Source organism: Athene noctua, chromosome 8, assembly GCF_965140245.1.
Source record: "Athene noctua chromosome 8, bAthNoc1.hap1.1, whole genome shotgun sequence".
In the NCBI taxonomy this organism is placed as follows: Eukaryota; Metazoa; Chordata; class Aves; order Strigiformes; family Strigidae; genus Athene; species Athene noctua.
This window is the reverse complement of record NC_134044.1, coordinates 12695578-12723351: the sequence shown is the minus strand read 5'-3', so window position 1 is coordinate 12723351 and position 27774 is coordinate 12695578. Positions and strand designations below refer to the sequence as shown.

Sequence of the window (27774 nt, the reverse complement as noted above, 5' to 3'; positions counted from 1 at the left end):
TATCAGTATAAAAGTTAAACATTTCAGGTTTCTGATAACAAGGTAGTATATTTACATTTTTAATCATCATTTAAAGTTAAGTCCAAGGAACCTTTACTGTAAATTTCACAGGAAGAAAATTTGTATAATGTCCTAGTAGTCCATACACCTGTTCATAAATAACTGAGAGATCATTTAGTTACTCAAATTCTTAAGACACAGAAATAAATTGAGGAAGTAGTTCAGTTTAATTAAATAGTTTAACACTAGATTCATTACCTACATACATTTTACATGCTGATTTGGATAGCTGAACCCTTTCAGAAGTTTTTTTCTTTCTCCCCCTCCCCCCAACTGATAATTCTTATATGATTAAAATAAAAAAAAAAAAATCAACAAAACAAACACTTCTACAAAATCTAGGGAGAACAGGAGTTTATTGAGTTCTACCCATCTGAAAAGTGCTGGTGAAGAGTTGCCATTTCATGCTTTGTCTATATAGGTAAGTTGAAAAGAGAAATTGTTGCAAAAATCAGCTCATTTGAAAACTGAGTGTTTCTTCAGAACTTCTTACCATTCCTAAATTAACACAAATGTGAAAATATTTTACATTGATCTAGTCCTTTTCATTCTTATATGCAACATCCACACTTCAGGTTCCCTCACAGCTAATAAAAATACTTTCAGGCAGTATTAATATACAGAGAAGCAATTAGTCACATCTCCAAGAACTCAGATATCCCAGCTCTAAAAGTGCATGATTTAAAACATTAGTAATGGCATGTTTTGAAAGAACATTCTTACTCAGTATTAATGCATGCTATTATTACAAAAGTTACCCATTGCATATTGTAGGAACAACAATTTCGTAGACAACAAAAAAGCATGCTGAATGGTATCAGATCAGTATAAATCTATGTTTAATGTGGTTCCAGACACTGTTCAAGTCCCATTAAGAGCAGCTTCCTCCAACTGTGCAGCAGGGTAAGCTTGCACAGGTGTTAAAAGTTTTTGCACTAATGTGGCTTAGACTGGCCTCTGACATTTTCAAAGCAGAGCATTAAGACTGGATCTTGAGTTTTAGTAATCATTCATTTAAATAAAATATTTAAAACCACTATAAGAATTAGCCATAAAAGCATGTTAAGTAACAAATTTAGGCCGAAGTAGCAGAACATACAGGTATTTGCACAAATGCTGATTTGCTGTGGTCTTTAATGTTGAGAGGACAGAATGTCAACCATGTGCTCAAAAAAACAAGAGACCAAACTAAACAAAAAACCTGGGGTAACAGAAATTCCATGTCAGCACAACTACTGAAGTTATAACCTAATATAATGGGTCAACTGGGTTTAATGTGAGGAGCAGTCACAAGTAAACCAGTCTATTTGTAGTCATTTTAGCAACTGGATTAATAAAAACGTTTAAATTAAGCTGCAAGTAATCCACACTAAGTTAATAGGAGATTTCTATAAAGCAGCTGATGGCACCAATTTTCTAAATGGATGATGAGGAAATACACAGAAAATCCCAGATGAAAGAGCAGACGAAGACATGAAGCATGTTAAAATGATGCAACGAAACAAAGTATATAAATTAAACAGGAATGTTTAATCGACAATCCTTTGTTTTCTTATTTTTTTTTCTTTTAAACAGAGGTTCTTCAGGAAATTTTTTAATTGGAAAATGAAAGCCTATTCCCACAATAGCGAGGCCATTTCTTTCAAGCAGCTCTGTTGTACAACTGTTACCAGGACCCTAAACAATTTAAATTGCTGTATATTGATATTTCTGAACTAAAAAGTTCTAAAATATTGTATAGATTTTATTTGTGCTCCACATATCGCAAGCAATTAACAACACAAAAAGATTCAATTCCTTAGCTAGAATACCAAACTCTATACCAAGTATTACATATACACAATACTTGCACAGTGACAAGCACAAGAAAGTACTAGTTGAGCACTTACTTTCAGAAATCCATACCAACTCTTTAAATCCGTTTCTCCCACACCACCCAGTCTACAATTTAAGGCATCTCCACACAGCCAGCCATCCACCCACCCACTCCCATACACACAATTTACGTTGGAGGCATTTACTCTTACAAAAAAATCACTATGTCAATCAGGTACCATTTATTATTTATCCCTATAACTGTGTCAGCATTGAGATATGACAGTTAAACCAGTGTTAAATCAATACAATATTTACATAGCACAGCACATTAAGCTTGAGACACTCACTTGGGGGATAAAACCACATTTTTAGAACAGAACAAAGGTCACCATTATTATGTGTTTGAAAACAGCTATTTACAGGTCCCTATGACATAACTATAGTCTGTACACTGTTTCAATGGGGCAGGCAGAAGCAGGATAGGCATTTATTTTGAGGGATTTTAAACATACGATTTGGAAGCATATTATTATGCTACCCTGAATGCCATAAACCACCTTAACATTCTCCAAGGTGGTCTCATCCTAGAATGGCATGTCCAGCTGATACAAAACAGACAGACAACACAATGTTTACTTTGTGGAGAGTTTTTTACTCCAGCTATTCAGTCATCTGAACTTTGAAGGCAATTCGTCCCAGAAACTTGTCACGGTCATCTTCATTTTTTAAATTAGGTGAGCCCAGGATCTTACACTCAATTGCTATTTCTTCTTTGGTACTGTTGGAGTTAATTGCTAGTTGAACAGCCACTAGAGGCTGTAAATAGTGAGCCTAGTAAACAGAAAGATGGGGAAAATATTTGAGATACCAGAGTAAGTTAGCATTTAAATTAACATTTAATCCATCAGAACAGTTAAGAAAAAAAGCTAATTAAGAACCCAACTTTTCAAAGTCAAATGTGACTTGGGTAAGACTATTTTTCTAACTTAAATAGTCAGGTATACATTCTTCATACCACTTCTTAACTAATACATTCAACATAGTTTAAGTCACAGACAGTATCTTCAAGAGGCACATGACTTCACCCCTTTCTATTATATTGGATCAAATTTTTCTAGAAACCTCTACCTGAAACAGCCTCTGAAATGACAGTCGTCCCTCCTAGCCATTCCACTGTCTCCTGTTTTGGGTTTTGGGTTTGTTTTTTTAAATCTGTTACAGAACATAACTTTTCTAGCATAGTTTTAAGTGGTTTTTTCCAAAAGCATGATTTAACAAATACTAGTAAACTAGCTACCCTTCCACCCTATCCCATTTAGTTGTTCAGCAGCAATCCATTCTAAAATGTGTTATCTGTTTGATAGCTTTACACAGAAACCTTGGTCAATCCTGGTCAATCATATTTGGTAGGACAATTACAATTGCTGACTTCATTCCCTATAATAAAAATTAAAGAATGAATATGCAGAATATTTTTTTTCTGGTCAACTCAATATTATTTCTCAAGTCCTGTTAGGACAACTTGAATTCTCTTGTAGACTGCCTATGAGTTAAATAAGAGTTTATTTATTATACACTGTTAAAGCAGTATTCCATCCAATATTCATAAAGTATTTCCATAATTTGTTTCTATTTTAGGTCAATATTGCAATACTGCTGACTGCTGATTAAGCAAAGTTAATTATTTTCTTGGTAAAAATTCATATAAGCCAGTGGACTAAGTATGACACTACAGTATTATAAAAATATAAGCCTTAAATCTTACTTGATCAAAATTTTGTGTTCGATCTCCCCCCCTTAACTTAAGAGACTTCTTAATACTCTTCTGTTATTTTTAGGCTATCTTCTTTACATCCCTACTAAAGAAAGCACTACAAGATACTCAAAGTTTCATTTACAAAGCATGATGGCATGGAAGCTGATGTGCTAAAATCTTTAATGTAAAGTACTAGTAAGAAGTAGATTGAAATAAATGCTTTCCTCAGATGGTCATTTTACTAGATCAGAAATTTTCCTGTGCTCCTGTAAACTTCAAACTGAGAGGGAGAAATGCAGGTAGGCAAGTCACCCTCAAAATTCTCCGTTTGTAAGGGTGATACCACACTTGAGGTACTGAGTTTTCTAAAAATCAGAAATAAAATTCCCGTGTTTCCTCGGAGAAGCCTTCTCATCACCAAGATTTTTCAGACAGGTACACAAATTTCTATGATATTTTGAAGATAGATGATAACAGAATGGAATTTCACTCAGTATAAAATTTGGGGGGAGGAGGGAAGAGAATCAGCATCCTCATTAAGTACTACAGATGTTCTAAAAAAGTTAACATTCCCTCAGGTGAGGGAGTTGGGCTCACTGTGCTGAGCAGCAAAAGGCAAATAACCGTTCTGGACCACAAAACTGTAGATATTAGTACTTTTATGGCTCCTACCTTAGCACAAGAGCGGCAAGATTACATGAATCCTCTGAACTTCTTTACAGAATAAAGTAATTCAACAATTCCACACTGATATAAAAATTCTGTTGCATAGCCAAGAGATCGATCCTGTTTCTTGATACCTAGTCAAATACTTCAACCTCTCACCACTCTTTTCACAGCATACTAATGGTATGAGAATTGAGCCTCACATAAAGAAGAATCCCTCAAACCACAGCCCTTATCCCACATGATAAAGTGAACATGAAAGGACATTGAACAAAAACTATTAAAAAAATGTAATAAAAAAAATTTAATTAAAAAAAGTAAGCTTTTTCCTAATCACCTAAGGTCAAGAAAGGAATAGCATTGAGCTTTGCCCGACTTTGTTAGTCTGCTTTCATAATCTTTCCTTTTCCATCAGTATAGCAGCAAAAAAGGAATTTTGTCAAGAAAGTTCTTCACCCTGTCTTTGGTACAAACTACCTTCTGACACCTCAAGGTCTACTGATGCTACATGTAGTGATTCTTAGGGAAGCAGTGCTCTCTTTCCTTCCTCTGTCATTCAAAGAAGGGGACAGAGTACATACTGACTCTGCCTGTTGGAAGCACAGGTTGGCAGTCTTTCTCTAATCTTGTTGTCTAAGAAAATGGATGGTTTACCAATTCAGGAAGTCTGGTAACAAAATGGAAAACACAGAACTACCCGTAAGTAACATGAAAGCAAGTCTTGAAGAAACACAAACTTCCTCCTCATTAGTAAAAGCCATGTGAGGATAAAAAAAAGTTATGTGAACTCCTGCAAGTAAGCATAGAGTACACTTGAAAAATAACTGATAAAGGAATAATTTAGCACAAAAGTCACTTTTGAAAAATTATAAACAGCCACTGTGACAGAGTACGGATTTAACAGATTTATGTTTAAAAAGTACTTTTATCTGCAGTGGTGAACAGTGAAGATGTTTATTAGACTAAATAACGTGGTCAATAAGAGGCAATATACTTTTCTATTTGACAGAAGGACAGATTTTACTGTATGGAGTTACCACAAGTTGATATGAGAAAAGAAAAAAAACCTAAATTTAAGTTTGAAAATAAATTTAAGTTTTAACTCTTTGTATTCCATGCATAAAGTAGTAATCTTTGGGCTTTTTTAAAACATAAGTGTTCTTCAACTGGATAAATAAAATCTGTGTCAGAATATAATGATAGATGGAGCAAGCAAAAAAAATACAAAGACAAATTTTTAAAATAAATAAATAAATCTAGATATCTACTGCCTTGAAGTGCTTCTTCAAAACAGAGCAAAATGAAAACATGACCGCAGAGCCACAAAGAAATATAATCAACACCACCATAATCAATTATAAACTTAATATGCTATACATAAATCCCAAGTATTATCTATTAGAAACTGCATTGTAATCCAATAAATCAGTTTACTTCTCCTGTCTTTCCTTGCATTCAGAAAGATTCCAAAAGTTATCAGTGATCAGAAATCAGCAGATGCCCTTATTACTGCTACTATACAGCCTCTTCTTCGTTAGGACAATGCCCAATTTCCTTATGTCTGCTAAAACAGATCTCTAATCTCATCAAGCACTGTGAAATTTCTGCATAGGTAATATTTCTTATGAGTACCTCATTACAAAGTTCAAACTTGCAGAATCAATCTGGAATTAGTAATTGTAAATGTAACAATATGAAACAAAACATATACAAAACGAAGACCATCATTAAGGCATACTTACATGTAAGCTTTTCCCATAGTATGGAAAGTACATTAAGTCAATCAAGCCTTCAGGAGGAAAATAATTTATCTCAACCATGCCTTCTTCCTGTTATTAGAGAAAGCAACAAAAGTAAAAGTTAACATCTGCTTGCATAAAAATGAATACAAAATTAGAACTATAACCCAATGATCAAGTGCAAGATCGCTAAGAAAAGGCAACTGAGCTACAAACTCTTAGAATAACTTCCAAAATAGATTTATTTTTGGCAAACAGTTACATGCTGCACACATCTGCTATAGTAAGAATTATTAACAGTAGTATTTAAGTTAGTAATCAAGTCAAGACAGCTTGCCTTCATGTTTCCCTTATGAGTCAAAGAAAAGGGGAGGAGGGAAGAGGATATTAATTGCAATGAATAATTTAACAACAACCATAAAAACTCCATATATAAGCTAAAATCCCCAGTATACACAAGCAAGCCTGTATATTTTGGTGAATCAAAAGCACATCTGTATTTAAGGCGAACATTCATTTCTGTCTAAACTTCTGTCTAAAACCAGGTTTTTAAGCCTCTCATATTTGGAACAATGCAACTCTTCACCAAGAACTACCACCCCCTCCCTGCAATAGTGTACTATTCCTTACAGCTAGGCTTGGAATATGGACTATCTAAAAGGAACACAAGTTTAAAATGCTAATGTTACTAGGGTTTCTGTGTGTCATCACCACCTTAAAGGAATAATATACATATGCATGCCTTATCACTTGACTTTCCCCTATAATCCCAAATCTTGTAAAATAAGAAGCAGCTATCTACAAAGCTACTGCCTAATTTCTGACCAAGGAGTCACCCATCTGTATGGTATACACAATAGGTATACATGATTGAGCTGTCCCAGACACAGGCTATCAGTAGAGAAATACACAGACACACCTCCCTATACACAGTATTCCTCAGGATTGTCTATCCTGGCAGGATGTCAAACTCCTGCAAGCTCAAACCACTAGGAAATGCCCACATCTAATGTGACTTTCTATAAAAATGTAAACATATTACCATGATAAAGGGAAATGCCACTAAAACACACCCCCCCAAAAAATTCTAAATGTATCTTCAGAACATCACTGCTTCTTCAGTCTAATTCACAAATTCAAAGTGTATTAGTAACTTTCATTGGTTTTTCTATTCTACCATATATAACAGTTGAAATTTTTAAAAGATACACTACAAAGTTCAGAAGACAACTGCAGTAATAGAACTAAGCAAAAGAGAAACAACAAAGATCCAAAAATAGTAAAGAATAAATCACAGCTCAAGAATACCTTCTCACCTCCTCAAAAGAACATACAGTATGTTGTTTAGGATCTGGCCACATTCTTGCTCCTTTGCAATCTAAATTATTGCCAATTCTTCAATATACGTTTATTAGGTATTGTGGATACTGAGCTAGCAAAAATAATTACTAAGTAGAAATATGTTGCTTTTCACCATTATTCTTTATTTTATGTAAAGCTCATGCAGCTGAAAAATAACCAATTTTTCAAATGTATTTCTGAAACAGTTAAAAAGTTTAGAATACAGAATAACACAAGAAAGAAATAGGAGTAGAGCTTTCTGGAGCAGCTAAACACAAGCACGCATGCAGTCGTAAATATATATGCATTAGGCTATCAATGCAATAGCAGATTGGTTCTGGGACATGCAACTGCTTGTTTCATGCAACTGCCGTGGAGTTAGGGGGTTTCTGTAATACTTGGTTAATCCTAATTAATATCCCTACCCAATTTTTTAAAAAAACAACACCTAAACAAGCTTCATTTGCTGAAGAGCTTCAAGAATCAGCCCATTAGTGAGTGGCACTTTTTCTGCTTACCATTTACCATTTCCATGAGTTCCAGGCAGTCAGCAAATCTAAAAATCAGACCACTTAGCTGGATAGATAGACTTCCACCTCACTTACTGGATCTTTAGTAAGACTGTGTCTTAGAATAATTTTGCAGATGTAAAAATAATGTACAAAGACCCAAGGAAAGAACTTGGGCAAGACTGGTCTATAATCATTTGAGAAGAAACAGTATCATTATACAAGATAAAAAGTGGTATCCATTAGTAGAAACTGTAAAATATCTAAGATTTCTGTCACAAAAAGCAAGGTAATTCAGATGCTGACTATGTTGACAATAGCAAGGCACAGTGTCATTCATACAGCCATTCTTCACTCTTGTGAACTAGAAAGTGATACCTAATACAAAATCAAGATGGTCACTAAACAGCGGAAATAGGTGTATTTTGGAATTAAGGTTATTTTGTTTTTCTGTAATTAAAAAAAAAAACCATTCATCAAATCTTCCGGTTTTCAGTAAAGATAGTTTTAACTTCAAAGAATACTGCTGCAAGATGCTCCAGCACACGTGAAATTGTGCACCTCTAGCCCCAAACCAAAGACCTAAAATGCTGATCTTCAAACATCTTGGAAATGCAATCCTTTTTTGGTTTGTTTCCCTTTTCAGGACTACAGCAGCTCGGTTCCTCCAGGGTGCAGGAGGAAGAACCAGCTGTAATTGATGTCTGACACTGCAAACACTTAATGTACAGAAATTACAGTCACGACAGCTATCACTATATGGGAGCAGAGGGAGAAGCATCCCCAACTATCAAGTGTGGTGACCCTGAAATCACAAATCTATCTAAAATTTTCCTAGTTTAAAAAAAAATCCACATGAAAAGTGCAGGGAGAAGAAAGAACTGCCTCACAGGAGAATGCTTTAAGAATGTAAATTTTGAAGTGAAAAACTTAAAATGACATTTCAGGTGGCAAAGACTGGCAGGATGTGCAGACAGAGCTATTAACCTAATTTTGTATTTGAAAGACTTGTCTTCATTAAAATAATTTTTTCTTCCATTTAAAAGATTATGTTAAATCCAGGCAGACACTTCCCCAAATGGCTCTCAATATATGTAAAACTAACTATAAAGAACAAGAAATATTCAAAAAAACAGATGAAGGGGAAAGAAAAATTGGTTTAAAAAAAGTCGGCTCTATAATGAAGAGAACATGATAGTAGGATTTCCACTCTGCTCAATTAAATCACCTCTTAAGCAAAATCCATCTTCGTCACTCAGATGTTAAAGATTTCTGGTATGATTTAAAATTACTAGTAAGTTGCATTGGTGCACAAATATGCTTCTATGAAGCTAATATCCAGCGCAGGCTTTATTTTCAGAAACGCATGTCACCTGGATGAAATTTTGTGGTATACCCTGAATTCTTTTAATCCACATTTGCTGAAAGCATAAGGAACACCCCAACAGAACATGTTAGTTAGGTAAAGACCAGGTAAACACCCCAAATAAGAGAAACAATAGACAAGTACAAATGACCACTACACTTCAATTTTTGTTATCAGCCAGTATTTAGGGAACACTCAAATACAGTGGCAGATGCAAGGCAATTATAAACTCATCTGCAAAATACACAAAAACCTATTGGCTATCCTTCTCCACCTTTCCAGTGTGCACACAAGAGGGTCACAGGGCACATCCTTGCATCAACAACATCCAGAAGAGCCACAAGATATTATTTCCACGTAACTATTCACCTTATCCACTGCAGAAGAGGAAGAAACCATTACACAGCTAGAGTCAAGGAAATAAAAATGGAATTGGAGACAAGGCTTCATAAGCTGATGTAAAGAACAGCATAATCCTTTAGTTTCAGTAAGCAAGGTGCATAACAGAAGGAAGGATAAGTTCTGTAAAAATGAAGCATAGACAAAAGGAGAAAATGAAACTTGTTGATGCTTCTTTGTTGTCAACAGAGAAGGATGAATTGTGACCAATGCTTAAGCTTTCCTAAGCAGGTAAATCATGATGAGGTAGGGTGAGAATAAGCTAAAGATAAAATAGATGCATTCAAAGAGGCAAAGCCTGACAAATATTTTCCCTACAAATCACCCAAGAACTAGTAAGACTGATAATCTTAAAATTTAAAAACACCAGTTGAGTAGATCAGAGAAATTCTAACTGGATATGGTAAAAAGTAGTACTTTGTACTTAAAGGGGATGCAAGAAAATACATACCATACCATACAATTTATTTGTAAGTATCTTGAAGGGTAAAAAAAAAGTAAGAAACCCCCACCATGATCAACCAAGTTGTTATCAAACTTATTTATTGCTAGTGAGATCACCTAAGCGGATAAAAAAAAAGCATTGTGTCTGTGATTTCCTTAGCACAGCTCTTACTACTGTCTCCATAGAGCATTCATGTAAGAAAGCTGAAGAAATACAGTCATCATAAAATAGGATTACCATCAATAATTTTATAAATCACTTGAAATTATTTCTCAACACATCACAAGGCATTTCAGCTGGCAATGAAGATAACTGCCCTGCACCCTATTTAGTGTTTTTAATAAAGACTTGTGAGATGTAAAAGAAAGTTAATTCACTGATGGCACCAAGCCATAAGCGGTTCAAAATCTTCACAGAACTTGATCCCATTAAAATCATCATGAAAAACTAGAGGCGGGGCCAAAAACGTGAATGAAATTCAAAGCTCTGACCATGAAGAAATCACATCTACAAATACAGACTGGGAAATAACCAAAAGAAAGATCTAAATACTGAAACAGTTAAAGACTCAATGTATTACAAACAGCAGATTCACCTCAAGAGACATTATTACTTCCAATGTGATGACAGAGGGAAAAATTCTGTCATTAACAATACCTCAGCTAGAGGCAAACTTCTTGTTTGGGACACCACATTAAGAAAAAAATGATGAACTAGAGAAGTCAAAGAAGAAAGAATACTAGTAAAAGTAGAAGGAACTGATTTGGTTTATTCTAAAGAAGTAGAGAATTCCTCCACAGAACATTTTTTAAGAATGCACACCAAGAAATCAGTCTCAAATAAGAGAAGGAATCACCTTTACTTGCAACAGACTGTCATGAAGAGATTAAAACTTTCACAAAAATCAAGTATTAAAATCTATGCCTACCACAGGTACCTACGATGAAGGCAGGAACACTTACAGTATTCATCTCTACTACTGAAATTTCCCAGCCTACATTTTATCAGTCACCTCAAGGTAAAAGCCATGACTCCAGCCCTTGCTCAAGCTACTAACTTACCACAGCTTTCAACGCTCCCCAAGCAGTCTAGGAAAAATATGCAGATGTCAAAGTAATTATTATAGCTGCCATAAAACATTCTGTGTAAATCCACTGGTACACAACAAATATGCATAGATAGCCATTATTATGAGTAGTTTGTACTTGATTTGAAGGCAACTTTTTACTCGAACAGTAACATTAGTTTCCACACTGTGTCTTACCCATCATTTATAAAATTGTCTAAGGTGCACTTGCAGCATGGAGAAAAAATAAAAATATAAGTTATGAAATGGAAAAACAAAACACAACTCACAAATAAATAAATAAATATGACCACAAATAACATATATGCATTTTCCTTGACTCTAAAGCAAAGTCAGGTAGCTCAAATACATCTAAAGATGAAAGAACAACAACAAAAGAAGTATTTTTATAAAGTACACTGAAGAAAGTAAAGACACTAGAACTAAACTAGACATACAGTAAGATGAAAGCAAGACAAAAAGTACAAAGTCTAACAAGAATGGAAGAGAGTAAAATAAATGTTCTGACACAGTATTTTACTTCACTTTTCATCCTAATCATGGGAAAAATTAACTATGCACTTATTTCTTACATTCAGAACTGACCTTAGATGTACAGTGTATACGTGGTTCTCCTTCAGGCTTTAATCCAATTATCTAAAGGAGAGAAAGTTAAAATATTTGTAGCCTTTCTTTCCCTTTCCAGTTTTACAGACTGAATTTGAACTTTTCCCCCACTTCATATGACAGAGTTCATATAGGGAGCAAATCTTATCTAGTGTCATTTTTATACGAATCACCATTTTAGACTAGGACTAAGATTTAAAGCATTGTTAAGTTAAAGTTCAAATAGTTACAGTGGCCACAGAAAGGACTACTTTCTTATTTTACATTCAGCATGCATCATTAATGGCTCAAACGAGTCAGCAGTTCAAGTAATGTGTAACATCACTGAAAAGTCAAACACCTATTCACTCAGTAAAGTTTTCATCACCTTACATAGTTTAGGAGTTACAGAATGTATTACATTCTAACTACATTTCTAGAACACAGACATGAAGTAAAACACACTTTACCTGCACAGGGGTTTAGAATCTGTTACACAGAACAATAAGCAAAACCAAGAGCACTGAACTCCTTAAAACAGGGTTTTTAGATATTTTGATGCAAGGAATCAAAGCCAATACTTGTATTAGAACGCTGAAAAAGCTCACTTCATTTTACTCTTTGGAACACATGAACTGCTAGACATTTCAGTAAATTGCACTGCACTATTCCAGAAATGAGAAGCAAAACTTGAGAAGCAAACTGAACATGTATTTCAGTGTTTTTCTACAATCATTTTTCATACAGTGGTAGTTGGGAGCACTTATGCTAATAACTAAAAAAATAAGTAGGCACTTACTCTGTTCATTTTCACAAGCACACAAGGAGTTCCTTTAGAATAGCCAAAGGTCTTATCTTCCTTTCCAGAGCACTGTCCAAGCTCAGAGAGGTTAAATCGACACGCCTTTTTAACAGCAACATCATTCTGATCAAAAATCCTTCCTGGTGTACAGTTTATGTTTTGGGATTGCTTTGAATCATCATATGCTATGAAACAAAAATAGCTTGTAAATCAGTGGTATAAAGCATACAAGTAGCCAAAAACTGCAGAAGCCTATATAAGCATCTGATTTATAATTGTTACTTGTCTAGGAGCTTTCTCAAAGGACTATTTTCAGAGCACTATGTCTCTTATATCCATCTTAACCCTTTTTCAAAGCCTATCAAGAAGTGTCACTTGAATGAAAGAATAAAAAGAGTATTACAAAAGAAATGCTGTCCTGTTTTTTTAATTATATCAATAATCACAACTTAATCCATGTCTGTACATAAAGTAATTCTAAACTAATTATGTGTTCTAAACTAAGAATGTATTAAAATATAAACAATCAAGTTTTTACTTGGAAACTAAACCAGTTTTCCCTTTGCATTATGTTTCTTTTACAAAAGACACAGGAAAACGTCAAGTATTTCAATGACTAATATTAAATCGCCTCTACATTTACATCAGGTAGTATAACTGATGTTATACTAACATCACAAGTTGTTTCTCACTTTTTTGTTTCAAAAGTACAGAGATCACATTGTCACAAATGCTCATCTATTCACGTTTAACACATTTTGTGGTTTTGTACGCCTCCCTTACACCCTGCCCCCAGCTAAGCATAAACAAAATGAAAAAAGGGAAAGTTAATTCTCAGTGCGAGAGTCAAGAACCCACTGAACTGCAGGAGAGGCAGGTAATCATGAAATGTAGCATTCCTCCCAGGAACCCTTGGCAGAGCTCTGAAAGAAAAGCCTACTCACAAAAGCTTTCATTAGGCATTGAAAGCTGTCAATCTAGATGAAGTATAGCTTGTGTAGCTAACAAAGTAACTCGTGCACACAGGTGAGATTTTACAGCACCTCCTCAATTCCAATTTACAACTTTTGAGGGGCTAAATTTATGAAGATTTTAAATTGATTTCTGTATTACTAGATTAAGTGTACATACAGGCACATATATAAAATAATGTATGACTTAAAACTAGCAATTTTGCCATCCTTCAGTCTTGTGTTGTATTACCTTTCCTCCATGTTCTAAATTCAATGTTTTAATATTTCTGCCCATAAATACTGTGTTATCAGGGTGAAAATGAATGAAGTCCAATTAATTTAATCCTCATTTTTTAAAAAGGCAAACAAGTTCTTAAGACTAAAGGATTCTCAGTCAGTTTACCAAGCCATTTAGATGAAGACGGATCAGTTAAGTCTTGGTAAACTTTGCCTCCAAATATATGACCTATGTGATTTTACACTGAATTCTTTTGGCATATGTAATTTCTACAACTTAAAGTATTTAAACAACCATGTCACCAAATCACAGCACTAGGACTCAAACCTCTCCGCTACTCCTCATGCTCAGGCTCCCTGTCCAATACAGGAATTGATACTTACCTTTTTCTGTGAAAATCTATACTTTAATAACACATATGTCTAGAGTAAGCTGAACTTGTATCAGTCTTCCCTAGTAATTGGTAACTACAAGCAAAAAAGGAAACAAAAGTACTCAACACTAAGACTCCTGAATTACTTGGGCAGTTGTGAGTAACTTACTTACATTCAAGGAATTTTCTAAGTGTAGAAACATATTCTGAATATGACTGGGCATCACTCTTGTTAAAGTAAAATTCCAATGCAGTGTCTGGCTTTGGTGAAATCATAAGTCCTTAAAAAGAAAAAATGCAAGTAAAGAACTAAACAATTTCCCTTTCCTACACCACTCTAATCTACTCAAAAATCATATCCATAAATTGGAAAATACCTATCTGTAAAGAAACATCAGTATTACCCCTATACTCCACAGTACTGGAAGGCAGTTTGTGTTCGAAGCCAGTTATCAAAATCAACATTACATGAATTAATACTTAAATTCAATCCAATGTATAACTGCAATTCACAAACCAAACCCAACTGATTAGGAATAGCAAAATCATCAATCACTTTCAATCAAAGAATTTTACTGATTCACTTCCCACTTTCAGTATTCAGCAAATTAAACTTCAAAAATGGAAAAAATACCCAAAACCACACCCAGAAAACCTCCAGTTAAAGCCATGCTTCAAAGCTTTAGGCTATATGGAGCGAAGCTATGATTGTATTAATCTCATAGAAATCCACAAGAAACAAAGTATTTTATACAACTTTATAATGCATAAAGATGGCTTGAAAGATTTCCCAATCAAAACAGACAAGCCAAGTTAGTTGTTAGTCTTTTCCTCAAACAGAAAGTTTAGATGTCATCTGTTTCATAGAGAATCCAAGAAACTTTATTAAACCACTGCACGTGTGTCACTTGGAAGGGGCAGTCAGGCTGCGGTAACTACCGAGGCTGGTGAGGTGCCTGCCAGGCTGCCAGCACAGACACTGCAGCAGTCGGGGTTCCCTGTCCGCTGCAGGGGGGCCTGCGGCTGCCTTCAGTCAGCTGCTGCCCGCGGGTGCTGGAACAGGAACAATGGACAGCCAGGGAGCCAGGACCGGCGGGACAAACAGGGACACGGATTACCAAATGCTGAAGTCCAGCTTTGTGTTGAAGGATGAAAAAGGCAGACACTGACATGGAGTTTGGGCCCTTGATAGAGCTGAACTGTCCTTCTTCCCAGGATATGGGTAAAGAAAGGTACAGAGTTAAATCTTACGGATTTTTTTGTAGCAGGTGAAAGCAAAAGGCACACTCCACTGTCTGCTAATACCTACAGCCCTGTACCATCAGGAGTTGTCACTAACACAGATACCTGATGTTACTACTACCCATCACAGCTTCAATAGCGAATTAAATAGCCCCACACCACCAGATATAGCAGAAGAGATTAAATCTGTTCAGAAAAGGGCGTATGACTGATTGCTTTATTATTCACACTACCTTAAGATAACTCTTATTTAATATAAATAATTAGAACAGATAAAAACCCTACAGTTGTGATTAACAGATGAGTGTCCATGCATCTGTCTCTTCAAGTATAGCTGAGAACTGACATTGCAGTACCAAAAAGAAAACAGAAAAAACAAAAAACACAACAAAAATCCACCTAACCTCTTTTTTATCAGATTTGTTTTCTTCTAAATTAGAATGTTAAAATGGTTTGATCAACATCAAATTTGGCATAAGGCAAGAAGTTGCAGTTATGGTAGCAACTAATTGTATCAGCTTAGAATGCCATGTAGTTTCCTATCCTCTGGCAAAACCAAATAAAACTAGATTTCCAAATGAATACAATTTAAGGCAGAAAACACAACTCATCTCCCAGAATTTAAAAAAAAAAAAGGAAGGGGAAGAGGCCTTCTTTATACAAAATAGACTACAGTGGGAAGATAAAAGTTGGATAAGTTGTCTTAATGTTGTATTCTTAATACATTACTGTAGTTAATCACAGTAAGCTTCTGGAGAGCATATAAAAAGTGCAATAAAGCAGCCTGGGTCTATTAAGGATTCACCTACAGAAATGACCAAGCTTCTCATCTGAAAGCAGAAACTACTACAAATACTTTAAATTGGTAAATAATAAAGGTATATACTAGAACTTATTACAGACAAGCATATTTCAGATTCTAAAAATAAATAAATAAATAAATGCTTTTTTACTCTACCTTTTTTGTAGGATTTCCAATAAATTATAAATTCTCCTTTCTGTGTTAGCAGCAGTTAAATTATTTCCAGGCAAGCCACAACTAAATTCCTTACTGACTGACAGTCTATATAAAACTACAAATACCATTTTTGGCTGCATATTATTTTTCACCATTACAGTCATCATCCACCCTGAACTGGGATTCAACAAAAGACAAGATAATTAGTAAAAGGGCTGAAAAATTACTGAAGGGGTTTTACACACTAAGGGGTTTTGAGGTAGAAGAGATTGTTATTATCTATAGAATTATACTGTAAATGAAGGTCTTAGATGCTGTTTTTCAACTGTAACTAAACTAGTAATCAGTGGATAAAACCGTAATTTGAAGAGATTTATTGCTTCAGGGGAACTTCAAAAATCCTAAAATGAAGAGACTGCTCCAACTCCAGTGGATCACAGTCTGACTAAAGGCTATGGTGTAAATTCTACAGAAAAAGCTTTTTGAAGGACTGATGCATAGACTGTAAAAGACACGGGATTTTGGCTCTTCTAGAGGAACAGAATTAGCAGCCTCAACACAGGATCACATCTAGGATTGTAACAGAGATTACATTATTCTATAGTTCCAAGAGGGATTTTAAAAAAAAGGTTTTTAAATAATCTGGATTTGATTGATACTATTATATGCCAGTGTACAATGCAAGCCAAATAACAATTACAAAATAAATCAACTGTGAGATTTCAAAGTATGTTTAACACAAGAGTAAAACCTTTGACCTACGCCATCCAGGTTTTGTGTGTAGAATTTTTTTTATAATTTAAAGTTTTACAGCCAGGAACATGACATGTTTCACTGCAAGTGAAAAATGACAGAGTTAAAGAGAAACATTAAAACAGAAATAAGCAATTTTACTAACTTCTATGTATGAGTAATTAAAGACATTGTTAATACAAAAATTTAATTCAGAAATGTTACAGGAATTCTTAAATTAAAAACTAATCATGGCATATATACTTTTTTAAACAATCACACCCATGACTTACTTCAAACCAAAGGAAAATTAATTCCCTGAACTGGAAGAGGCACAAAAGAAAAACTCGCACTCAAGTCCAGTATTAAGTCACAGCTACCCACAGCTCCATCCACTACCAAGGTTCTGACTACCACAAAGGAAACAGGAAAAATGGTCAACTAACCCACCTCCCTTTTTTCCTTCTTTTTCCCTCCTTTTTTCCACCTTTTTTTAAAATTAAGCAGGTCTTTTAAATCATTATTATTATTTCCAGCATTTAGCCCATTATTAGCTTGAAAAAACAGCACAAATCCTCAAGAATCCCTTATAAAAGGACACTTGTTATAGAAGGCCTGAACACTATATCAGAACAAATTCTGTGCAGAATGCAAATATTTATCAGGTTGGCCCAACTGCAACTTGCTCACACAAAGATTACTGTATCATCTGAAGTGCCAATGCAGCTGCAAGATGCCAATTAAGACTTGGGAGTTCAAAAAAGGGAAAAATTATTTAAATAAATAATGTCATCTAACTTCCAACAAAATATTAATATTGCATAGCCATTTAGTTTTGTTGTGTTTTAAACAAATTTTGTCCCTAAGCCAAGTTATTATAAAATTTGAAATATTTTATCAAATTTTCAGGTGGCCCAATCATTTAAGTTGCATATACAAATCAAATACTTAGATATTAGATACAGTAATAAGACAACACTAATCTCTTTGGTATAAAGTATGTACAAGCATGTTTTAAATCTTTCAGAGAGAAAATCCTTAATTTTTTTCCAGTATGGAGATACATCAGAATAGAGCCTATGATGACAGATTTTTGTGATATGATATGATGATCATATATCATATATCATATATATCATCATATATCATAGTGATATGATGACAGATTTTTGTGATATGTGATATGATATGATCCTCTTCAGAGGATCCCTACATAATAGGTCAACAGCCCCTGGAATCCACAGACAGTCCATGTTAGTTGAAAGCTAATACTATAATGAAAACTCTGGAAATGCCTTCATATCACATCCTCACACGCTCTTGAGCAAATTACCCCCATAGTACAGACTTCCTGTACTTTCTTCAAAGTATCAAATACTAATGACAGGTAGCCTTCCATATGATCCAAGAGAACTGGTTTATAATATCTTTAAAGCAGTCTGATTAAATGATAAACTCACTTCTACAGCATGTGTGGATGTTCAGGTAAAACTGCTGTCTACTTACATGACAAATTCAACTGAAAAGAGCTTAGAGAAAACAAAAGTTAGCACATACAAACAAAAAGCTACTGACTGATTTTGTGCTATAAATATAACTTGCTTCACACCAAGTTTTACCTTTGAAGCCTCTAAGTAACTAATAATCACAGTTTCCCATCGGCAGTTCGTGCTTCAACTCAGTCTCAAATGAAACTTAGCTGTTAAACCAGGTTTATGAAAAAATAAATACACTGTTACCTGGACTAGAAATCCGGTCACGATATTTTGGTATATCACTGCTCAGTGTCTGAAGCATAACCCACATTGTGAATGTGAAGAGTGCTGCTAGGAAGCCATAAAATACCAGATAGAATAGTAAAATCAAACCTGTAAAGAAAAAGCTAAAATTACTATTTTTGTTTCAGCTAATTGCATGACTATTTTGAAAAACAAAATGGGAAAGAAGCAACAAACATTTAGTTTTGGCCTCTAGCATGCATATGAATTGCAAAGGGCAGAATAAGGCATGCAAAAACGTTTTCTTCATACTTTCAGGATCTTAAAGCTTACAAGGCATTCTGACATGTCTATTTTTAAGAGAGAAGCATTAAAAACCAACCCTTGGGCTATACAGGAAAGCTGGCAAAGATGATTAAGCAGTCCGTTGGAAAAAGAACAGTTTCACTTGTTTGAGGGATTTATAGTTTTTCATCTGGAAAGGAAGGGGTTGTAGAGAAGACGAAAGAACTGAGTGAAAAGATAAAATTATTACACTGGATCCAGAACAGGTAGGAAGAGATTGGTGCTTTAATAACATAGTTGATACTTGAGAGAACTCCACACAGAGTATTCATTCACACGTACGTCCTGTTACAAGGGATTTGCCAAGGTGAAAATGCTTTCTGCTGCTTATTTTTAAAAACAAACCAAGGCTTCTAATCACTTATCAAGTCTTGGCCTAACATATCCACCTGCTTTACCTATCTACCTCAGTAACCCTGCAGTGTTCCTGGAATTCACCAATTACATAAATATTACTAGCTTCAACTTGACAGTTGCTTAAGGAAGAGGTCCTCAAAATCTGAAGAAACATCCTTGAGGAAATAGCCTAGTATGATGCTGTACCTCTCCATCACTTAGCTACAACAAATCACTGAGAACCCTACATGAGAAAACAGCTTGAAAACTTAATGAGACGAAGTGATTTTGTTTTATTCCCTGTTCTTTTTCCCCATTTTTTTGTCGTGCATGCAGAGACACGTACTCTGGATATACAGATCAGTTGTTTACAGAAAAGACAAGGTAACAGACAGGCCAAAGTTAAAATCTTGCTTTAAGAGAAGACAGGGACTCAGCTACAGAGATCTTCAAAGAACTTTCTGCTCTTTTTCTCTTAAGTATAACCCTTATTTAAAACCATTTAAAATTTGAGACAGCTCCGTTATTTTTGTTACTAAGTTTTCAAACAAGATTTTGTACTCTTGCATTATTTTTTTTTTTTACCTTGACGGACCCATGGTATTATATCTCACTAAAGCAAAAAAAATAACAGCATACTGTTTGCAACATTTCCTTGGTTTTGTTTTCAGAAGTTCTGAGAATATTTATTGATGATTACTACTATTAGCTTACCTTTTAAATTTTTCATTTACCTGGAGTTAGTTCTCAACTAAACGTGAAGTATATATAGTATACGGATGGAAGACTTACTAGAAGACATTTAAGATTCAACAGAAATTGTTTTGTTAACCAACTATACAATACTAACCTAAAAAAAGAGCATGTGAGTCTGTTTTAAGACTGAACATCTGAGACTTAAGGACACATGCACAGACACTGTCAAAAGGAATGGGAGCTATACAAGTATTAAGGAATTCATATGCTTGCACAGAGAGCCATCTTCAAAACTTTCATAAACCTAACCGAACGATGATGCAAATTCAATTTTTATAAAATATTCTAGCTATAAGACTGCTATCAGGAAGCCAGAGAGATAAAATTCAGGTCAAGAAAAGCACATCAAAACTATTATGCAACATTCTACCACTGACACATGATTTATGAGAGAATCAAGCACAGCATTTTTCACCCTTTCATAGAAAAAGCAAAAATGACTGTACCCCAGTGATGTGTACTGTCCCCTGGAAGGTGACAGAAGGAAGCCTAACCTGGGGCTCCTGACCCAGAAACTACACTTGCGTTTTGCACTGAAATGTCTTCTAGTGTACCACAGCCCCCAGTAATCCCTGACCACTAAAAATGCAAGTAACTGTATTACTTCTCCTCAAAGAATTCAGTGTACATTTTTTAAAATGATGAGGTGGTTCCCAAACTATCTTCACCGTAGGGAAGTTCTCTACAGCAACTAGCTGAATGTTACTGGATTTTGCTTTGGTTTTAGTTTTCAATTTCACATGTTCCGAAATTACCAATCTGCAGTAACCTGAAAGTGATCAGCTATTTAAAATACATTCGGGAGCCACTGAGATGTAAGATACAACACAGTGAGCAGAAGTTAAGAAGCAAAAGTATGGAAACACAAGACCAAGTGTACTGTATAATGAACAAGACAGCTGGATATCTATTACAAACAAATATATTTCTAAGGCTATTTAGAACTGAAAAAAGCATATAAAAACAAATAGTAGAAATCCTCATCAACAAAACCCATTTCGGAAGTTGCATCTGTATTTGGCATGCCTGCAATTTGCTTTACCTGTAAGCTTACAATTACTTTAACTGGATCCAAAACAGAACAGTGATCTTCTGATTAATACCTAATGTATTTTGGGTATCACAAAACAAACAAAAAACCTCCCTTCAAAACCTTTGGTCAGCTCTCATTTTGATCCATACACATTAATCAAGTATTCAATACACTTTCATCAATCTGCCTAAGAAGTACACTTTCCAGCAAGTGACCAAGACTTTCATCAATTAGTTCCAATGGAACAGAAAAAGTCTGGCATTTAAGACAAGATAAGCACCTCCTGGGCCAACTAGCATAAAATCAAGAAAGTTTGGGAAATCTTTTTCACTGAGCTATTTCAGAATACATCTGCACTTTAATTTCCAAAAGATGATACCTAACTTCACTGGGTAAAAAATTTTAAAAATCCCTGCCCACTTGTTTATTACTGATGGGCATAAGAGCACCACAATGGTGCACTTCTAAGCAGACATGGCCTAAGCACAGTACTGCTCTGGGCCCGTACTACTGTACCATCTGCAGTACCGGCCTTGGACCTCATTTTGAAGCACCCTGAAGAGCTGACCCACACCTGCTGCAGCTCTCTTCCTTTGCTCCCTCTCTCGAGGCAACTGTACCTACACAGCCTCTACTCCAGCGGGGAAGGGGGCTGCCGGGGTCCCCCTCCCCTGCCAAGAGCTGCGGCGGGGGACAACTGCCACGTGTAGGCAGTGCCTGGGGAGCCCTCCTGCCCACAGAGGGAGCGCCAATACTGGGAAAACACGAGGGACCCCAGTGCCTAAAACACAGTGATCCACTGCGCAGTGGAGACAGCAGAGTGGAGAGCCCCTTACGGAGTCCCCGTTCCTCCCAGCAACACCATATCTGCCGGGGCTACAGCAATAACAAGGCTAGAAAGACTTTCTAGTCACAGCCACGAAACAACACTAACCTCCCAGAGTCCAGCAAAGCGCGAGTGCACACACACACACACACAGATTATTTTAAATCTTTATTTTAATACAGCTTGTAAATGCACTGCAGAACACTGACCACGAGACTAAACTACTCGGTTTATGCTACTTTTCCACATTAAAAAGAGGGGGAAAAAAAACCAACAAAAAACCCTCTGCAATTTCCAACAGCCTCAAACTGAGTAAGCTGCTCTTTGTGAGCCTATTAGTCTTAATTATCCTAAGCTAATCACAGTGAACAAGCCATAACCTGTCAAGAAGCTCTGCCAAAATAACTTTGCATAACACTGGATTTCTTCTCAGGAAAAAAGATGTACCCAAGTAACAGAAGAAAGCTATCCTCTACATTCACTCCAAGGAAAGTACAGCTACCACATCTAACATGCAACTCAACTCAGTTGCTGCAGAACATCTTGCTACACCAAACCCTTTGAGTCTCTTGGTCTTTGACACTATAAAACTATCACACAAGCAAAACTGTCAAAACCAAAATTCTGCATTACAATTTACCTAGTTGGGGGGTTTTTTTGTTTGGTTTTTTTGCAGGGCATCACGGTACCAAAAACCCTTCACATCCTAACCACATGGATATGCAACAGTCAGATCTGGAAAACTGCTATTTCTGAACCAATGTATTGGTGCCATGATTAGTTGGAGTCCATTTGCAGGGATCACAACACTTCTCTACCATGAAAATTAAAAATTCGAATTTCTGACTCTGGTGAGTGCAAGATACCATGTACCTGGCCCTCATTTCCATGATGAATACAAACTTTCCAATCTTATTGCACACTGGTCTGGCAGAAAACAGATTGGCAGATCTACCTATATGTAGAAATATACAGGTATCAATATAAACACTCTCACAGCAGACGTGGAAGCAACTACGTGCAACAATGAAAATTAAATGCTGCCTTCACGGTTTGTTGGATTCCATTCTGCACTGATCCTATCACCTGCAATGATGATTCTTCAGTATCTTTAACTAGTGGGATTTAAATATCTAAGTAATGTTACTAGTGACTACCACCAACGCCAGCAACATCAAAAAGGTTTTTGGTCCACCTGGAGATCAATTTCCTTGGCTTAAACTAACAGATAAGCACTAATCATGTTTCAAATCTATTCCCTAGACACGCTATAGAAATATTCTTTTCCAAATCTGGGGGATGTTAGGGGGAAGAAGAAAGATGGAGGGAAGACTTCAGGAAGAAATAAAACCTCGGTCATGTGCACAGTTTATTTCACAATAAGCCAGGGCTCCACATAGGACTTGGCTAAATGCTTCAGGAGACAATAAAAACTGTCAAGTGCAACACTTGTAAATAATCACAAAAGACTGTGCTTAAGGTAATCATTAAGCATTTACAACACAAAAAACCCCCAAACTACCCTCACTGTACGACCAGAGCTTACTGATACCTGCAAGAACAGAAAGCAAGCTACCTTTTTTTCAGTGATCTGTGTCATGGAAAACAAAATATTCTACCGATTTCTCAAATATTAATTTATTATGATAGGCAGTATCATGGAAAAGTTTAGTAAGATTTTGACTGCAGTCATATTCCTGGCTGTGCAGGAATTTTTACATGAACTGTCCATCTGCCACAATACAAAAAAAGAACACTGTGTTTCTCCAGTTCCCAGTTTGGATGTGTAAGTGTTTCTACTGCAACGGTAGTGATGCCAGAATGTTTAATATTACACTACCTGTGAAGAAAGCTAAATCACGACAAATCCCTGCTCAAAACACTGATAGAGAACACAGAAGAATCAAGTCAAAAAAGCAGTTAAAACTTTGACAGCATTATATCCCAGCAAGAATTCAGTGAAGATGAAGCAGAATCAAAACTGGATCTTTTGTTATGGTGATTTTAAAAACTGTATATCCATTGACATGGTTGAAAGCTTTCCTAAAAGTTGGTGGGGTTTTTGTTTGCTTGGGTTTTTTTAATTTCAATCACATATCTGTGCACTGAAGGACACAGCTAAGCATTCAAAATACAGGTCCAAATTTCTATGCACTTCAAGACAATGCCACCTCTACCTTGAACACCTTAACACAACTAGCTTCACAGAAGGGCTTAAACAGGCTTGACATGACACCTAATGTGACGATAAATGATATATTGCTAGACTTTTTTTTTTTTTTGGCACAAATTATTTTTCTGTAACCTTGTGTAAAATAAGTCTATATTTTAAGATTATGCACCCATCTGAGTGTGTAGTGAGCATCCCATTACAGTATTTTCACGATGATCTCACTCTGTTCTTGCTGTAATTCTAGGGCAGGCACAGTCAGATGCTAATCTTCCTGTAAGTAGAAACTTACAGGAAGGCCGCACATGGCCGCCTTCCAAGTTGTCCTTTTTTTTGCCCTACCTGATCACACCCCGTGTGGAACCCCCAGGACCCATCCTCCTTTCCATCACCACTGAGAGGTCTATTAGTGCCCCTTATGCCGTATTGCTGAAAACACCACCAAGTCAAGTCATCAACAGTTTTTTTTTTCCAGCATTTTCTGTTTCTTTAATACAACAAACGATTATGACAGATAATTAGAAATGTAAGGGTTTTGGTGGGTATTATTTTGTTAGATTTGGATAGCGAATTGTGATTCAAATTGAACTATCCCTGAAGTCTGCAAAAAGTAAAGTAAAAATCTCTAATTTTTTACAGCAAGAGAAAACTTAGTACAGGGGTTTCACCAAACTGTAAAAGGCAACTCTACAAAACTCTAAAAGTCAACATACCTCTGTTACATGACAAATGAATGCAGGAGCTGCTTGTGTTTGATCTTTTCACAAATCCTGGTGTAGAAATGGCAGATAAAGGAGAGTACTCCAGTGCCACAGTACTCAGATTCACAGAGAATCACTGCCTTGCAGTTACAATTTACATAAACCCCCAGGACTGCCTCAGACTAAGGCAAAACATGCACATACTGTGAATAACTATCATTTAACAGTTTCTCCATTGTTTTTGTCTCATTTCTGTGAGGAAGCCGTCTTGAGACAAGAGAAATACGCATGGAAGAATCAGAGCCAACTGAATTCTTATCATGCTGCCCCTGGAGACAGCACAGCCCAGCAGGCTGGCAACCAGAGCTCTCCTCTCGCATCTCCCTGCCTTCAGAGGGGAGACCAGCAACAGAAAACGAACAATAGTCAGGGAGACTGCTCTAAGTTCATCACATCAGTACTGCAAGGGCAGAAGTGAGACCAAACCCTGCCTATTTTTCTGTGCCGAGACGCTCAATTAGTATTCTGCAATTAAAAAATAAAAACCAAACAGAAAGCCACACACCACCACCACCCCCAAAACAGAGACTATAATTTACTTTATATAATGAAATTTAAAAGCACAATATATTAAATCACAAAACACCAGGACGAATAAATATTGACAAAAAAATACACTGAGAATTCATAGTGTTGCTGAACAGTCACCTCTTAATGTCCATGCTAAGGAAAAAGTATATAGCACCAATCACATAGCAATCACCTAAACCCCTTAAGAAAACTTGCTAACGAAGTAAAATGATTCAAACTGCTATCTAAGCCTATACATAGTTTCTCAATATGGAAAAACATCTTTTATCAAGGGACCTAGATGTAGAAAATTACCAACTAAGTCGGATCAATTTCAAGTGTTATCTATTGGCCTTGGACTAGCACAGACTAGTGACATTTTAAGTGACTTCTCCTCCTAGATAGGTTTAAACGAGAAGGTTGGTTTTTTTTTAAAAAAGTGACAACCTATTTCTAACGTGCCCACCACAGTCTTTGCGCTCGTCATATTCATGACACAGGCTTTTGCAATCCATACACCCATTCATCCAGCCCACGCACTTGAGGAAACCTGCCTGTACAGAAAGACAGACAACAGCATAGTGGAAATTTCCTCTCCTTTGCTATTCAACTGGCAGAGTAGCTCACAAGCTCTTATTTCCATCTGAATGGAGGAGAACTCATGTCAGAGCTAGGGCCGTCTCTTGATAGACAGGAGACACTGGCACCGAAAAGAAAGCGCACCCCATGCCTAGTCTGCTTTAAGGCTCCTCCTCACTATTTCAACATTAGTATTCATTGAGATTGTGTCAAGGCCAAGGATGTATTGGCCTGTTCCTTTACGCCACGCTGAGATTCTTGTTGGTTTTGTAAGCACAACTATTAAATATCCCAACTACATCCAAGTTTTGGGAGGGGACGCAGCATTTTCTGAAGTCAGTAAATATGTCCCATGAGGACTGAAGAAACATCCTAATATTAAGCATTTATACAACTGTTTAATATGAGAAAACATACTCTGAAAATCCAAATATTTTTATTGGAAGCAACTAGATTATGATAACATGCTTTCCAGCTCAGAGGAAAGCAACGGGAAGACTACCTGAAAAGAGGAAAACAAACACAGCCTTCTCAAGCTTTACTGGAGAACCCTCATTTAAAAGCTTAATTTCAGAAAAATAAAAGGCCCCGAAGCTCTACGTTGGAACATGTTTAGCACAGTCACGCACAACGACACGCAACGATCACTCTTTGGTAGACTACGCTCGATTTGGGCTCAAACTTTTTGGGGTGGTGGTGGGGTGTTTTTTTTTTTTTGCTTTCCCCCTCTGATCCGCAGCTCCCCTCTGGAAGTACAAAGGCGATTCGCGCTCATTCATTCCTGATTTCCTGCGATGCTGGAGCGCGGGGGGGCGGTGAGCAGTGGATGGAGAAGAGCAGGGCGCGGATCCGCACGCAGGCTGCCGTCAGCTGGGCGAGATACGCGCGGGGCGGGAGCCGGCCCCGCACCTCCGCGGCGGAAGCCCGTCACAGCCGCACCGAGGCGGCCCCCGGCGGCCCCCCCCCCATCCCTCCGCGGATCAGGCGGAGGAGGAGCCTGCGGGCCCAATTTGCTGCATTTGCGTACTGAGGCGGGAGGGTGAGTCAGCTCGGGACGCGCTCCCAGAAACTCCTCTTCCTCCCCCGGCCCCCACCTGCTCCGGGAGGCGCCCCCGCCCCCCGCCCCGCTGTCACGGCCGGAGCTATTTTTAGCGCGGCGGGCGGCGGTTGTAACGGTGACCGGGGCGCGTGCGCCGCGGCCTCGCGGGCCGCCTCACCTGCCCGCCGCGGCTCCGCATCCCGCTCCGCGCGGCCCCGCATCCCGCTGCCGGCCCACCCGAGCTCGGCCTCGGCCCCCCCCCGCCGCCCCCCGCCCGCACCGGCGGCCCGGGGCGGCTCCCCCGGCCCTCCCCCGCCCCCCCGCGGCAGCCCTTACCCCAGCTCTTCGCCGTGCGCCCCAGGAACTCGCCGCTGTTGGGGTTGTAGACGAACTGCCGCCACTCGGCCATGCTCTGGCGGAAGGGCTTCTTCGCTTCCTTGGACATGGCGAGGCGAGAAGCGCCCGCGTCGCGCACCCCGGCGGCAGCGCCTCCTCCCAGGCAGAGAAAGCCGCGGCGAGCGCTCGCTCCCAACCGCTAAGTAACTGCCGCCGCGGCGCCCGGCGGGAGAGCGGGCGGGGGCCCAGTCACGCAGGGACCTGCCCTCCCACCTCCGCGGCGGGGCGGGGCTCGC

General features: G+C 37.4%; 1 protein-coding gene across 3 annotated transcripts; it reads right to left on the bottom strand.

Moving 5' to 3' along the window:
- Nucleotides 1-208: 208 nt before the first annotated feature.
- Nucleotides 209-27774, bottom strand: ATP1B3 (ATPase Na+/K+ transporting subunit beta 3). 3 transcript variants are annotated; one of them, XM_074912747.1, is made up of 8 exons: nucleotides 27479-27772; nucleotides 18809-18937; nucleotides 14311-14418; nucleotides 12571-12758; nucleotides 11772-11822; nucleotides 11161-11187; nucleotides 6043-6129; nucleotides 209-2709 (listed from the first exon to the last, which is right to left on the bottom strand). In XM_074912747.1, the coding sequence occupies exons 1-8, from the start codon at nucleotides 27585-27587 to the stop codon at nucleotides 2539-2541; spliced, it is 870 nt and encodes a 289-aa protein (XP_074768848.1). In that variant the 5' UTR covers nucleotides 27588-27772; the 3' UTR covers nucleotides 209-2538. The 3 variants fall into 3 exon arrangements, with proteins under 3 accessions (XP_074768848.1, XP_074768850.1, XP_074768849.1); XM_074912749.1 differs by lacking the exon at nucleotides 11161-11187 and having other exon boundaries at nucleotides 6043-6122; nucleotides 11768-11822; nucleotides 27479-27774; XM_074912748.1 differs by lacking the exon at nucleotides 11161-11187 and having other exon boundaries at nucleotides 27479-27770.

What these genes read in the sequence shown, in the direction of transcription:
- ATP1B3 (XM_074912747.1), bottom strand. Translation starts at nt 27,587, where the DNA reads ATGTCCAAGGAAGCGAAGAAGCCCTTCCGCCAGAGCATGGCCGAGTGG. An exon ending in TGACCGGATTTCTAGTCCAG is followed by an intron (nt 14,419 to 18,808) that starts GTAACAGTGTAT and finishes TTTCTTTTTAAG; the next exon opens with GACTTATGATTTCACCAAAG. An exon ending in GGGGAGCGTTGAAAGCTGTG is followed by an intron (nt 6,130 to 11,160) that starts GTAAGTTAGTAG and finishes CTCTAATAACAG; the next exon opens with GAAGAAGGCATGGTTGAGAT.